The sequence below is a fragment of the Tachypleus tridentatus genome, chromosome 5 (genome assembly GCF_004210375.1).
Source record: "Tachypleus tridentatus isolate NWPU-2018 chromosome 5, ASM421037v1, whole genome shotgun sequence".
NCBI lineage: Eukaryota > Metazoa > Arthropoda > Merostomata > Xiphosura > Limulidae > Tachypleus > Tachypleus tridentatus.
In genome coordinates this window covers 7,609,386-7,625,957 of record NC_134829.1, presented here as the reverse complement: position 1 = coordinate 7,625,957, position 16,572 = coordinate 7,609,386, and the positions used below count along the sequence as shown (strand labels likewise).

Sequence of the window (16,572 nt, the reverse complement as noted above, 5' to 3'; positions counted from 1 at the left end):
CTTGTCAGTTTGTATATTGAGTTCTATTAAAAAGGAATTTGTCAGATCATGGTCAATGTCCTGTTGAAAAGGAACTTTTCAGTTCATAGACAAAGTTCTTTTGAAAGGAGCTTGTCAAATCATAGACAAAGTTCTGTTATAAAGGAACTTGTCAGTTCATAGACAAAGTTCTATTATAAAGGAGCTTGTCAAATCATAGACAAAGTTCTGTTATAAAGGAACTTGTCAGTTCATAGACAAAGTTCTATTATAAAGGAGCTTGTCAAATCATAGACAAAGTTCTGTTATAAAGGAACTTGTCAAATCACAGACAAAGTTCTATTATAAAGGAGCTTGTCAAATCATAGACAAAGTTCTGTTATAAAGGAACTTGTCAGTTCATAGACAAAGTTCTATTATAAAGGAGCTTGTCAAATCATAGACAAAGTTCTGTTATAAAGGAACTTGTCAGTTCATAGACAAAGTTCTATTATAAAGGAGCTTGTCAAATCATAGACAAAGTTCTGTTATAAAGGAACTTGTCAGTTCATAGACAAAGTTCTGTTATAAAGGAACTTCTCAGTTCATGGACAAAGTTCTGTTATAAAGGAACTTTTCAGTTCATAGACAAAGTTCTGTTATAAAGGAACTTCTCAGTTCATGGACAAAGTTCTGTTATAAAGGAACTTTTCAGTTCATAGACAAAGTTCTGTTATAAAGGAACTTTTCAGTTCATAGACAAAGTTCTCTTTAAAATGAACTTTTCAGTTCATAGACAAAGTTCTGTTAAAAGGAACTTGTCAGTTCATGGACAAAGTTCTGTTTATAAAGGAACTTTTCAGTTCACATTGAAATTATCAAACAATGAATAAAAAAAAGAGATTAGTAAAATGTGATTAGAGTTTCAAGGTAGTTTGAAGTTGTCATCAACATCATATAGAAACAGAATTATTGGACTGTGAAAAGTGTTTTATTCAATTACAATACTAAGTTAGGGACAACCTAATTTTGACAGGTATGTACTTGTGTCACAAACTGTGATACATTTCTATAATAAGTAGTACTGTGAAGTTAAAAAGAATTTACTACATATAAGCGTTATTGTGCTGAAATTTACTCTGATTTTGTTAATTATTAAAAAAGCATGTGTTATTATTTTGTTATCTGTTTGCAGAAACTGATAGTCCTGTTAGTGTGAGGGTGGATTAGAAAAATAATGATGTTTCAAATTATTATTGTACATATATATCCAGATGTGGTTTTTAATCTCAGGAATATCATTGTTTTTAATTTATCTTTACTTGTGTACAACAAACACCAAATCTTGCAACATTTTAGCAGTTGTGGTTTAATTTATCTTTTACTTGTGTACAACAAACACCAAATCTCAACATTTTAACAGTCGTGGTGTAATTTATCATTAACTTGTGTACAACAAACACCAAATCTCACAACATTTTAACAGTCGTGGTTTAATTTATCTTTAACTTGTGTACAACAAACACCAAATCTCACAACATTTTAACAGTCGTGGTTTAATTTATCTTTAACTTGTGTACAACAAACACCAAATCTCAACATTTTAACAGTCGTGGTGTAATTTATCATTAACTTGTGTACAACAAACACCAAATCTCACAACATTTCAACAGTCGTAGTTTAATTTATCTTTAACTTGTGTACAACAAACACCAAATCTCAGAATATTTTAACAGTTTTGGTTTCATTTATCCTTAACTCATATAACTTTAACTAGAAACAGGTTCGGTTTCTGCGAGAATTACGCTAGAAAATAGGTATCACTTTGAGCAAGTGTTATACTTGAAAATAGCTATCAGTAATAGGAAAAATTACAGTAGAAAACAGGTTGAGTTTCAGGAAGAATTACTTCAGAAAATAGACATCATTTTCAGGAAGAATTACTCTAAAAGACAGGTATCATTTTCTGGAAGAATGAAACTAGAAAATAGATAGTTTCACCGAAGAATTGCACATGAAAAGAGATATCAGTTTCAATAAGAAATGCACTAGAAAATACGTATGAATTTCAGAAAGAACTACAGTATATAATTGGTATCAGTTTGAGGATGATTTACACTAGAAAATTAGAATCAGTTTCAGCAAGAATTACACTATAGAATAAGTAACAGTTTCAGGAAGAATTACACTAGAAAGTGGTAATCATAAGTACCAGGTAGTTGGGTGAAAATGAATGTAATTTCAATGTACCATGTTGTTTTAAATAAAGGAGTTTAAAACTGAATCATCAATAGTTAAAGACGTAAATGAAAACATTATTTTAAAGCTGTAATAGAAGTAATGGAGAACATTTCTCAGCTCATTCATTCTGTTAAAAAAACATAGGTTCACAAAGTCATAGTAGATACATATAGACATTTAAGCTTTAATTCAGAGTTGTATTACAAATAATAGGAAATATAGCTCAACTTGTATAAAAAAATTATAACTGTTGTAATCCTGGTGACTGTAAGAAAATCTGTTTCTAAACCTGTATAAAATAAAATTAACAATGTAGTAATCCTGGTGACGAATGTCAGTTTGTATTACAAAATTATAGTATTCTTGTAATCCTGACGACGAATGTTTGTTTTTGATTTTCGCGTAAAGCTACACAAGGACTATTATTATAACGCCCCACGGCTGAAAGGGCGAGCATGTTTGGTGCGACGGGAATCGAACCCGCGACCCTCAGATTACGAGTCGACCGCCTTAACCCACCTGGCCATGCCGGGCGGTGACGAATGTCTGTAAAAAAGTTTGACTGTAAATTTGTATTACAAAATTATAGCATTATTGTAATTTTGACGAGGGATGTCTGTAAGTGTGTTTTTCTTATAGCGAAGCCACATCGGGCTATTTGCTGTGCCCACCGAGGGGAATCGAACCCCTGATTTTAACGTTGTAAATCCGTAGACTTACCGCTGTACTAGCGGGGGTCATAAAATAGTGGGATTGACTGTTACATTATAATGCCCCCACGGCTGAAAGGGCGAGCATGTTTGGTGCAACTGGGATTTGAACCCGCGACCCTCAGGTTACGATTCGGACACCGGGCGATGTCTGTAAGAAAGTTCGTTAATTTGTATTACATAATTATAGTATTATTGTAATCCTGATGACGAATGTCTGTAAAAAAGTGTGTTTGTAAACCTGTATTACAATATTATAGTATTGTTGTAATCCTTATGACATATGTGTCTGAGAAAGTCGGTTTGTAAACTTCTATTATGAAATCGTATCATTCTTGTAATCCTGGTGAGTCATGTCTGTGAGAAAGTTTGTTTGTAAACTTGTAGTACAAAATTGTAATATTGTTGTAATCCTGATGTCTTTAAGAAAGTCTGTTTGAAACTTGTATTAGAAAATTTGTATTGTTGTAATCCTGGTTGGTGATGTCTGTAACAAAGTTTGTATGCCAACTTGCATTTATTTGTTATTTAATACTAAGTAACATATATTTCATTCTGGCTCATATAGAGGGGATTGATTACTTTAAGTTTATAGCATCAAAACGCTTACTCTAGGCTTAGGTTTAGGTAAATGAGCAATGTAATATTCGGCCTGGAAGACGCAGGGTAAATGTTGGAGATTTATTTTGCCAAAAAATAGAGACTTGGACGTTGGGAAATACGGTATTTAGAAAACTAAAGAGATCCACAACGTCAAGGTAGTCAGGCTCATTTACCCATAGTGCGTGCCAGAAATTACAGCACTCTCTGTTTACCTTGAAGATCCCTACAGTTGAGAATGTGTTATTGGCATTTTCGTAATTAAAAGTTTTGGAAATTTTGAGAATTGTCACATGTTGGATACTGACTATGCTGGATACCAGGTGCTTTCACTTGAAATTTGTGGAATCAAGATCTGAAATTACTGAAATCACCTCCTGTTTGTCGCAAATATTCCTGCTGATTACTGTTGTCTTCAATGCTGGCTTGCCACAAAGATCCCCGAGATGAGTACTGTTCTCATTAATTTTGGCTTACCACAAGGATGTTTATTAACTCTTTTCTTATTTAATTTTTACACTGTAAGTCTGGTGAATGTCCCAGAAAGACTCAGAGTGATACTATATACACATGTATATAGACATATACGTGTGGAAGTATGTGTGTATATATGAATACAAGAGCTCATAATAATGAAATAAAACATAAAAGTGTTTGCTGTTGGCTGGTAGTCTCCTTGCGACGTTGATTTTGAATTAAGGTTGCGCCATGCTACATGGATTGTGCACTGAGAGCTTACTGTGATAGGGCTCTACAAATGGAGAAAGGAGATATTTTGGTCAGTGAGAAGCTCCTCTAGAGAATTAAATAATTACATATTTCTACGAGGTTTTAAGTCTGTTTTACTCCATCACGTAGTAACCTTAATTAATTTAAGTATACGAATAATATTATGACATTTCGTCGAATACATTTTTCGATGTTATACAGTGGGCCTCTGATGTAAAGTTTCAAATTTCGTTTAAACGTTTAACACATAATCTAAATAGTTTTAAAAGTGCATATTAAATAGGGATAAAGCTGTAGCAAAGAAAAATCATAAACAAATTTAAATAAAAAACACACCTTTCGTTTCTTCCATAATATTCATTAGTCTCAATTAAATAAATACTCTGATATTATTTCATACTTTATTTATTTCAAATTACTCGTTGTTTTCCTTATGACACTTAACATTTAAAAATTACTTAGTTTGATTAAAATGTCATTTATCGACTTTATGTTTTTACTCAATAATGCAAATTTCAGTTCAATGTTACTACAATTTGTTAAACGGGTGAGCTTCACGCTAATCTGCGTATTATTTTATGCATAATTCTCGCTCAAGAGGTGGCAAGCGAAAAAAAAATATAGAAGCAACATATAGATTGCACATCGACAGTAATAAGGAGACGTTAACAGAAATAAGAAGGGGTGAGGTGCACTGATTAACGAAATAATGTTAATGTGTCGTTATTGGTTTGTTTGGGATTAAGAATTTCAACCTTAATATTTATTTCTTAAACTTGTTTCTTTTATGTTGTAAGTTTGGATTTAATTATTTAAAAGCGATTTACTAGTTTGTTATGTTGTGTATTTTTATATCTTGGTTTTAGTATTTCTGTTATTCAAGTTTTATGTTTAAAAGGTATAAAAGTTCGCTACCTTGTATTGATTTGTTATATATAATACGTATATTTATTATTCAGTTATCGTACAATGTACACCACAATGGGTTCTGAAATGCTAGACTAGTTTCATCTCCTAAGAGATAGGTCATATTCTATTACAGACTTGAATTTAACTATCTCTGTTACTGACTTGCTGCTAGTAGTAGTAAATAAGATAATCGAAATCATGACTACATGATAAGTGTTTCAGTATTATAATATTAGAAAAAAAGAAGCTGCGTCTTAACGAGCTGTTTTTTTCTCGTAATGTTCTCATTTCTTGAAGTTTCATATATTTGTCATACTGTTTACGTAGTGTCTTTGCTATGGCAATGTCGACTGTACTTAAATTTCAAAAATCTTTAGAACCTGAAGAGTGACACTAAAGTCCTTCTTCTTGTTTTGCCAAAATGTTTATTTTCTAATCTCCATATGAACACAACCCTTCAAAAATCTGACATACCATAATGCTCCCTGAACCTTTTCCAACACATGAATACTTTTCTGTAACAAGGTGATCAAAATTGAACAATGAATTCTAATGAGGTCTAACCATTACCTAGTTTAAAATGAATGACATCTTTCGGTTGTACTTAATATATGTACTACAGAACATTTAAATGTGTGTATTTGATTACTGCTAACTATAAAATACCCTTATTCTCTAACTTGTCCTCATATGTATTAACTATTATCAGACCCCTTGTCCCCATAAACACTATCCAAAGTTTCCCCATCAAATAAAATAGCCAATAACGTTATTTACAGTGAGAGTAGAAAGCATCAAATATTCCAAGTCCCTGTAAATCTGTTTTTATTATTCACAATCTTACCACATTACTGATGCTGTTGGTGTCCTTGATGAAATGTGTCAAAGAACCTGATGCATTATCTCATTCTTAACATCATAACACGTATAATATTGTAACAGTTAATTTTGGTAGAAATAATACCTATACTAACAGAAATCTAGTATCAAAGACTTGTATCTTACATTACTGCTCTGAGACTGTTGCTTCACAAGCTGAGCTGTTGGGACGATGAGTTCCAGCAGGAAATGTCTAATAATCCTGGACCATGTAACAAAGTCTCGTCAGTAACCAACACATATTCAGGGCTTACCCTGGACTAAATTTTTCTGTATCCAGGCTATTAGCCAAATGATTTTTTTGGTAGCCAATTTTAGCCAGGTTTGATCCATATCCAACCCTCCAGCCAGTCACATATGATAAGACAGTTAAAGAATAAATGACAACTAAGTTCTTATCATACATTTTATTTCAATGGTTTTATCATTTATCAAATTTATTATAAAACAACAGTTTCACAGTCACAAAGTTCAATGTTTTTCACACACAAATCATTACAATAAGGACATGGGAAGACGAGTCACTAAATTAAAAGTAACTGTTATTACATGCTGCTAAACAGGGGTCACTCTAGACTTGCAAACCAGGGAGAAGTTTTTCTCTAATTTCTCTCTTAATAAAATATATATCATCACCAAACTAAACTTGACAAGTTTTAGTAACATTCATGCTGAAAATCTGAACACAAATTCATGACAAAATGAAAAAATATATACATGCCTTGAAGCATGTCATTTTGTTGTGCCTTACAACTCATTTACAGTTATAACTGGTGCCTTTGTTTCAATGATTACATTAGAATATGTCTGTTCTTTTTTTGTTCTCCAGATCTTAAAGGCACGTTTAAAATCAAAATTTCCAGTGTTTGGACCATCTATTGACAGACACATGATATTTTCCAGGTTTCTAGTACTCATTGAATTTCTCAGACACGTTTTTATCAAATTCTGCTTACTAAAACCTCTCACAATCAGCTGTTGAAACTGGAGCTACTAGTAGTCTCTCTGTCAGTTCTGCACTTGCAGGAAAAGACTCTGTATTTTACTGTAGAAACTTTTAATGTCTTTTACAGACTTGCTTTCACTTTCAAAAGTAGATCTAGTAAATTTTGAAAATGATTTCAATTCTTGTTTTGTTGCCTCGTGGCCAAAGGTTGACAAATAATCATTGATTGTGTCAATGTCTGCTGAAATGTCTGTGTCTTTGAGCAGTGAGTTGAAGAAATTTGTGAGGGAAGTCAAAATAGCTGCATCATCATTATCTGAAAACCTGTCATTCAGACTTCTTATCATATTTTTTGTGAGCTTATCACATATGTTTTTTGCCTCAGACCTTTGAACTGCACTGTCTCTTATGGTATGCCCCCCAAACTGAAAAGTGTACAGTCCATCTGAATCTAACTGGGGCTCAGCTGGCACCTCGTTCAGAAATTTGGACAGCATTTCACCAGATTTGTTTTGTTTCATTTCCTCCAGACACTCAGTAGTTGAAGCAAGCAGTGGGTGAAGATTTTTCCTCTGAAATGTTTTTTGACAAAATGGCTAATGGCTTCAAACAATCAGCCAAGTAATGTGACACATACAGAAATTTGAATGAAGTGATGGGTTTATACAAGCTAAGAGCTTTACCAGAGGTCTATTCCATAAATACAGACACAAAGCTGGAATAGTTGGAAAGCAGTGCATTTACTGCACCTTCAAAACGTAACCACATGGTGTGAAAGATCTCTTTAAACCTCTTTTCTTCTGCATTGATAATGCTCTGCACTGCAGTCAAAGTTGCCATATTTTTTGGCAGTACTTAAAAAAACTTAAAGATGGAATTCATAATATCCTGGTACTTGACAAGATATGGTATGCTGTCAGCTCCTGTGGCACAACTCAAAGCTAGCCTGTGTGCGATACAGTGTGTGGCTAGGACACCTGGTACAAATTGCTTTAGTCTAGTAACAACCCCAGACTTTGACCCAACCATCACAGCAGCATCATCAGAGCTGACACTACACAATTTTTTCACTTCAATACCCTTCTCTGATAACATACTAATGACTTTTGTAAAAATGTTCTCAGCATTAGCTTTGTAAAGTTCACAGATTCCAAGGAAATAGGTCTGTGGTGTTACTGTACGAACTGATCCATCTCTAATACACGGATGTAGCTGACAAGGTTCTGGTTTACTGAAATGTCTGTACTTTCATCAATAATGATGCTGAATTTTACATTTTTGGCTAGTTTGTTTTTTTAAATTTTCTCTCAACACTTCTGCCAGACAATCTTGGAAGTCACTAATACTAGTGTTGTGTTCATAAGTAGTATGTTGGTCTACTACCAGATGCTGGAGCTGTGTTGCACCCTGGAATTAAAACAAAAAGAATAAATACATAAATAAATAATTTGTGGGAGTAGTAACTCTAGAACATGAATACATAAATCAGTAACAAATTTCATCAAGAACAACAGAGAAATTTCACTTGAAAACATTAGCTGATAATCCTTCGACAATTTAAGAACATAAAAACTATTATATACATAATAAATAATTTGTGAGATTAGTAATTGTGGAACATGAATACGTAAATCAGTAACTATAACATTTTTGGAAACAGCTTATTTACTCATACTAAAGTATATGACAAGAGAATAGCCAATCAATAGTTTAGAATATTCCAAGAATGGTTTTCTCAGGTCATTTTAATCTGTGAAAAGACTACCACGTTCTTTCAATCCAAGATATCAATAAGACAGGTTGTATCATTAGTCTGCTCGAAGTTTTATTTCTTTAAAAAATCTAAATAAATCTTAGTTACTAAACTTAATACATTGTTGTGGAATTCCACAGTATTACTGTAGTTATTTATGATTTTTTGGTTATTCAATTGTACAAGTATAAAAAAACTTAAAATAATTTGTTTGATATCCTCCATGTGCAACATTTTAAAAGGTTTAGCAGCCAATGTCCAGCAACAACCATGTACAAAGCTTGTAGTGAGAAGAGAATTGTTTGCTTTACTCTTCTATATTTTAAGAAAAATAAGTTTAATAATTTATTTCTTAGCACTAATAATCTATACATATATATGTAATGTATAATAATTGAAATGTGACTGTATATTACCAAATACTAGTCCACTAAAGCACAGCCAAGACAGGGAAGACTGAAGGTCAGTTTCAAAAATTACTGGATAGGTGACCTGATGTCACATGCATTGCATCAATCCAAGTTGTGTAATGTTAGGTAGGCATGACTGGCAGGTCAATATCATAATAATAATAATACATATATAGCATTATGAGACTGAAGCTACTTACACTAAGTATTTTTATTTGGTTGTTATAATATGTAGTCTTTCTAGCATGAAAAAAACATAATTCATATTTTATTTTCTACACTAACTATGTGAGGTCAGTCAAGTGGGAGACTCCACATAATTAGTATAGAAAATAAAATATAATGTCTTACTGAAAACAAACATTTGAAATGTATTGATCAAATTTACAGATAACACAAATAATGTTTGATATTTTGAGGACTAAGAATAGTTTATTTTTTAATTATAAGATGAAATGACTTTACACTTAGACTGGTAATGAAACAAACTATTTTCACAGATGAAATCACTTTACACTTAGACTGGTAATGAAACAAACTATTTTCACAAGAATCTTAAGTAAAATATTTCATTTAAAAAATATGATTTTTGTATATCACATATTTGTAATCTTCACTAAAGTCTGCCAAGTTTAGTGAAGATACACTTGTTGTATCAAAAGGTATAGTAGAAATACTAAATGTGCAAGTTTAAAGGACAAACTCGTGTATTTTTTACCAAGCCATAGCGAAAGGATTAATTGATTTAAATTTCAATAGTTATCCAGTAATGTTTCTAATGTGTAGTAGATGTTCTTCTGTAGTTATATTTTAAGAGTTAAAGATGATGACTTTAATTTGTTATGTAATGGGTATCTTTTTTTTTTATTTGTCAGTTTATATTTTTTTCAGATTAATCTGAAAGTAAAATGTAAAAAATGTGCAATTAGTCAAATAAATTTTTTCTAACTTAAAGATATGCAGATGAAGTTTCTTCAAACAAGTGCCAGAAGTATACTGACTGTTGTGAGTCGGTGCTGCCGGATGGCAAGGTTAGTACGTGTGTTTGTTATTGAAAGACACAAAAGTATACTGACTGTTGTGTGTCGGTGCTGCCGGATGGCAAGGTTATTACGTGTGTTTGTTATTGAAAGACAATTTGGTTTTAATGATTAAGATTAGCAACTTTTATATTAATGTATAAAATGAGACTCCTGTCTCAGAATAAGTCTAGTTTGTTTTTATTGAATAAGACTGAAGGTTTGGACCCGCTCTCTTGTCGGAGAGTATCTGTGATTGAGATTTCCAATGAAGCTTGTGCTCTGTGTTTCAGGAAGTTGAGTACAACCAGTTATACAAGACAGATGAAAAGCACCATAAATCCAGAAGAGCTTCATAAGTTCAGATCATTATCACAGAAGTGGTGGGATTCACGAGGAGATTTTGCTGTACTCCGGCGTATGAACTCGTTAGCATTTCACTCATTAGAGATGGATTGAAACGCACAAGTATTGCCTCTTCAGAAGCTACACTGGGACCAAGGCCTTTAGATGGTTTGAAAATATTGGATATCGGTTGTGGAGGTGGACTACTGTGTGAGGTGAGACCGGAATCTATTTGATTTTTTTCCTTTGAGACATGAATACAAAAGATAACCCAAGAGAGAATGGGGGGGGGAAGTAGTTGTCACTTTAAAATACTTAGTTTAAAAGAAGTTGTGATTGAAAAAAATGAAATTTCTATGGAAATTTAACTGGCTTGAGTTTGAGTTGTAGATATGTTTTATTTCAAAGCAGAGAAACTTCAAAATCAGTAAAAATACTGCTTTAATTTCAGTTGTAAGTGGATGTTTTGTCCAAAAATAAAGGTTTGTTTGGTTTGTTTTGGGTTTTGCACAAAGCTACACAAGGCCTATGTTATTAGCTATCCCTATTTTAGCAGTGTAAGACTAGAGGGAAGGCAGCTGGTCATCACAATCCACTGCCAACTCTTGGGCTAATCTTTTACCAAAGAATAGTGGTATTTACCATCACACTGTAACACCCACATTGCTGCAAGGGCAAGCATGTTTGGTGTGACAGAGATTCAAATTTGTGACCCTCAGATTAGGAGTCAAGGCAAAAACAAAGGAACTTTCAAAAACAATAAACAATACCACTTTAATCAAGAAGGACCTTTAGATATCATGATAAGGTGTAGAGCAGTATTTCAGTCAAGTGTTAAGTTACTTTATTAATGTGCATATGTTAGTCCTGTTGTTTTTGTCTCACCGAGTATAAAATTGTTTCAAGTTAAACTTAATTTTGTACCATTAATGACCAGAAATATATTTCAATTTGGTTTGAGAAAAAAATGGCTTCAAAATTTTAAATCAAATTAAAATATGTATTTATTTTAAAACAAAATTTTCCAAATGAAAATTTTTTTATTAATTAGGTTATAACAGTTATTGCAAACATTATTAAAACTGATGTAATTGTTCCAAAAAACATGTGTTTAGAGCATATCTTATTTGTGATGATATTGAAAGTGAATTTGCTTTTGTTATAAAAGATCTGCCAACAAAGAGTGTAGATATTGTAGGTGTGCAGTTAGTCATGTGCTAGTTGAAACCATTTTGTATATATATTTAGAGTAAAATGAGATTACATTGGATATTTTTTGTCTGTGGTATAACCTCAATTTTCCAAGAATGTTTACTCAAAGAGACTATTTTATATCAAACATTGTTTCTCCTGATTCTTGTTAGCCCTTAGCAAGACTAGGTGCAAATGTCACGGGAATTGATCCAGTTGTAGAGAATATTGAAGTTGCTAAGCAACACTGTGCTCAAGATCCTCAGATTAGTGGTCAGATTACTTACTTGGTGTCTAGTGTGGAAGAACAGGTTCGAAATCAGCCATCTTATTATGATGCAGTAGTAGCAAGTGAAGTGGTTGAACATGTTGACAACGTGGAATTTTTTATTAGTTCAGCTGTAGATTTAGTCAAGGTTTGTTTTTCTATATAATATTGTATGAAACTTTCTAAATCTACACAGTCCACAGACAGTGTGTCAGATTAAGACAGACGTGTTTATAATCAGTAATTGGTCTTTACTACACTATAAAATATTATATTTAATGATTTTAAATCTACACAGTAAGTACACAGTGTGTCAGATTAAGACAACTGTGTTTATAGTCAGCAGTTGCTCTTTATTAAACTTTAAAATATTGTACCTAACCACTTCATACAGTAGAGGACTTCTGTCATTGTCTGTAAGTACTATCTCTTGTCTTAAAAAGCTATCTCTACCTTGATTTGCCTTTTCAGTATTGCTAACACTTTTCAACAGGGCATAAGTTTTCATTTTTGTGCCTCTTTATTTGTACATACAGCTTCCTCTATCATTGTACCTTGCTCATCAGATTATCTATTGACATTTTATTCTATAGTGTATAGACATGTTTTAACATCTTTTCATGTTACTAAAAGATATTGATTGTGCTTGAACTCTACTTTAGATCAGTTTCAAATTTTGATTTATTATATTTGATTTCAATTATTTGTTTCTTTTTAGTTTTAGAAATGTTTCTTTTTCTGATTCTACTTTGTTTGTATTAATTTGATATTTAATATGGCAGATGAAGAAATTTCCACATTAGTAGACAATGATTATTACACAAGTTCCCAGATCTCAGAGTCATCGATGTCTGCTGGAGAAGTCCAGGGTTGAGTTCCATTGTGTTCAACATTATCACCACTTGCTACATGTGGCAAATGGCTAGGAATTAGTGCTTTAGTTGTGCTGCCTATGTTTTAAATATAATGAAATTCTGTCAGTAAATAAATGAAAACATTATTGTTCACCTTTTGTATCTGTAGAAATACAGTTATTATTGTTTTTGTTAACATTTTCTACAGTTTTGGTGATCATTAAAACAAACAAACTTGTGAATGATTTAATTCATGTCATATGTTCTGCTGACAGTGTTTCATTTCACCTTATAAATTTTGTAAAGATGGATGTAACTATTGTGTAGAAATTCTTTCTGCAGCACTTTCCGCCTGTTACTGCACCTCCAAGTAATCTACGGTGATAGATATCATTCATTTCCCAGGAAACTTGTAAGTTTTTCAGCTTCTATTTATCACTATTTATAGTTATACCTATGTTTATTGGCTTTGTGTGGAGGGACTAATTTCTGCAATTTATAGTTTCAGTTATTCATGTTGGGTAGATTAGATATTGTACTTCTTTCACCATCGAGGTTAATTTAGTTAAAACTCGTATTTAGAGATTGGTTGGTTCCTTTGTTTTGTTTCTAAGTTCCTGTTTCTTTACTACTAGTCAAGTGGACCACACTTGACATAATGTAATGTATCCTAAGTTGCTTCCCCTGGAATGTGTTTGCTCCTATGGGCTATGTCTTGCCTATTCACATACATTTAAGATCCTTTAGCCCTAACTTCAAATCTGACCAAGTGCATCACATGCTCATGTTTGTTACACATGTGGACACTTTACATACTACCTGTTGTCCATAGGTAGAATCTCTATTACATAACATTGTGCCTGTCTATTAAGTTCAGCCCCATGTGTTTATTGTTTGTTACTAGACAAAAAGCATACATTTTTGGGAATTACTGTTACACCACAGAGGTGTGCTTTTTTTTACAACTGTACCACACCCATTTTATCTTGCTGGTTCTTTACTTGTTTTATTATGTTTGCCCCTTTGCTTTTGTAGTGTGGGATTCTGACTTTGGATAAGAAGAGGTAGATCTGTTTTCAAAGTTAACTATTTCTAACACTGAAAATTTATTTGTTGTAGGTACTTCCTAACCTTCCTACTAACTGAAGTTTCTGGCCTGTATCTACCAGTTCTTCATAGTGAGAATAGTGGTGCAGTAGTATAGGAAGCAATCTGTGCTAATATAAGTGGTACAACATGATTAGAGAGTAATCACATGATCAGCACATGCTGCTGTAGTAGAACAGAAATGAAGGGGTATAAAAGTCTAGTACTCTGTTGAAAATGTTTAGTAATAGAGAGAAGAGGTAAATATACAGCCCAGGTAGGACCTATGTTAGGTATAAACATATGTAGATTTATTACATTATACAACATCATACCTAAAAACTTTCTATCTGCAGTCCAGGACTTGGGACAGGTATAGACAGCTGTAGGTTAAGTCAGGGGTTGGTCTCTACAACATTATATGTACAGTCCAGGACATTGGACAGGTATAGACAGCTGTAGGTTAAGTCAGGGGTTGGTCTCTACAACAATATATATACAGTTCAGGACTTTGGACAGGTATAGGCAGCTGTAGATTAAGTCAGGGGTTGGTCTCTACAACATTATATATACAGTTCAGGACTTTGGACAGGTATAGACAGCTGTAGGTTAAGTCAGGGGTTGGTCTCTACAACATTATATGTACAGTCCAGGACTTGGGACAGGTATAGACATCTGTAGGTTAAGTCAGGGGTTGGTCTCTACAACATTATATGTACAGTCCAGGACTTGGACAGGTATAGGCAGCTGTAGGTTAAGTCAGGGGTTGGTCTCTACAACATTATATACACAGTTCAGGACTTTGGACAGGTATAGGGAGCTGTAGGTTAAGTTAGAGGTTTGTCTCTACAACATTATATATACTGTCCAAGACTCTGGACAGGTATAGGCAACTGTAGGTTAAGTCAGGGATTGGTCTTTACAGAAGTATGAACTTCTATATGTAACCAGGGTTAGTAAACTGAAGTTGCTTGTTGTTCGTACTGTGTGTATTACTGCTTACTTTAGTCGAGCACAGTGTTTGAGTTATTGATTTACTGTTGTATGGTTTCAGAAGGGAGGTTCTTTGTTTCTTACGACTGTCAACAGGACATGGTTGTCATATGTTTTAGCCATTTGCATTGCTGAATGGGGTTTGAGGATAGTTCCAAAAGGAACACATGAATGGAGCAAGTTTGTTCCACCAGCAGATCTGCAAGAACAACTAGAGTTAAGTAAGAAACTGTTGTCAAGTAAGATCACTATTGTTATGACATTTTAAACAATTTTATAACTGTATATTTGTTATGGTCTGCTTTTTACCAGGAATAGTTTAAAGTGATACCATATAAAATCTGTTGTTCTGATGTAATGTTAATTGTATAATACTTATTTTTGATGGTCTCTTTACTAGAGAACTGTCGTGTTCAGTTGATACATGGCATGCGTTACAACCCAATCACAAGCAAGTGGACGTGGATTCCTGATAGCAGTGTCAACTATGCCCTCCATGCCATCAAGCTGAAGGAGACAGTCAGCAATTCTCACCATGCTGAGAATCTTCGTGGTAATGTGTTTACTTAAATCAGTGATATTTAGAAGAAAGAACAATGACTTATAGTGAAATAAAATTCTTTATTCTCAATAAAAACAAATCAGTCTTTCAAGCATATGTTTCCATTTCATAATTTAATTAATTACAGAATATGAGAATTAATTAAATATTCCTGCCAAACTGTTTATTCAATGAGTACATTGGACATAGTTGTTGAGAATGTACCTTGACTTTCAAAATGTTGAATGTTGGGACATGTAGCTAACCACCAATGTTGTTGTGTCTGTATACTCCACCACCAGTAGGAGGAGGACACGAGTGACACGTGTTCTTGTTTTGTTTGTTTAAAGTTTCACATTTCTCTTTAATCCCAGTTCATTACTGTCCATTGTTTTTTTTAATATTTTTTTATTATTGGTTGACTTTACCTCATTATGAATTCCAAAGTTTATGTTACCACTTTCGACACCAGACAGGTGACTAATGCTCTGTCAGGGGCCTCAGGTGCAGTCAACCTTGCAATGGACTGAACGTTACAGGAGTCGACCTTTCTGTCCAGAACACATCACACTTTCTTCCAAGTAAGCCTTGTCAAGAAGACAAGAACTTCGATCACCTATTTCCACCTCCTTATTTTCCTGTGCCCCATCTGAGGAGTCAGTTAGACCTCATGTGGGCATTTTCAATTTTCGGTTACAAAGTGACTAACTTGATTCACAGTTAAGTGACAGAATTATCATGCCTTTTATTCTCACAGGCTTTGGATCAGTTTACTTTGGAAGGTTATTTTGCTGACTGTCCTTTTCTGGACCAGCAGTTGTTAGTTTTTTTTTTGCCTGTTTGAGATGTGGAACCCACATCTCCTGTAAATTTAACCAATGCTCAATTCTCCCACTGTTATCTTACTCTTCTGCAGTATTGTTCTACCTCTCTCAAGCCCACCACCAAAATCTTGGGGACATCTTTACTCCTTTTTTTTTCTCCACATTGGCTCATTGTCAATTTATATACATGACTTCTCTGTTGTTGGGACCTTCTTTGTTGGGATGAGACTTTAACTTGCATCCATTTACCATCTTCTTTGGGATTTATGTATGGTCTCATTTTTCCAATAATACATCTTTAACACAATCCCTGAGT

At 33.4% G+C, this 16,572-nt stretch overlaps 1 protein-coding gene across 1 annotated transcript; it reads left to right on the top strand.

Moving 5' to 3' along the window:
- The first annotated feature begins 4,764 nt into the window (after positions 1–4,764).
- Positions 4,765–15,544, top strand: LOC143250441 (ubiquinone biosynthesis O-methyltransferase-like). Its single transcript, XM_076500980.1, is given in 7 exon segments — positions 4,765–4,922; positions 10,091–10,166; positions 10,448–10,584; positions 10,587–10,714; positions 11,864–12,106; positions 14,953–15,130; positions 15,292–15,544. Coding segments are annotated over 7 exon segments (1,038 nt in total). The 5' UTR covers positions 4,765–4,816; the 3' UTR covers positions 15,462–15,544.
- Positions 15,545–16,572: the final 1,028 nt, after the last annotated feature.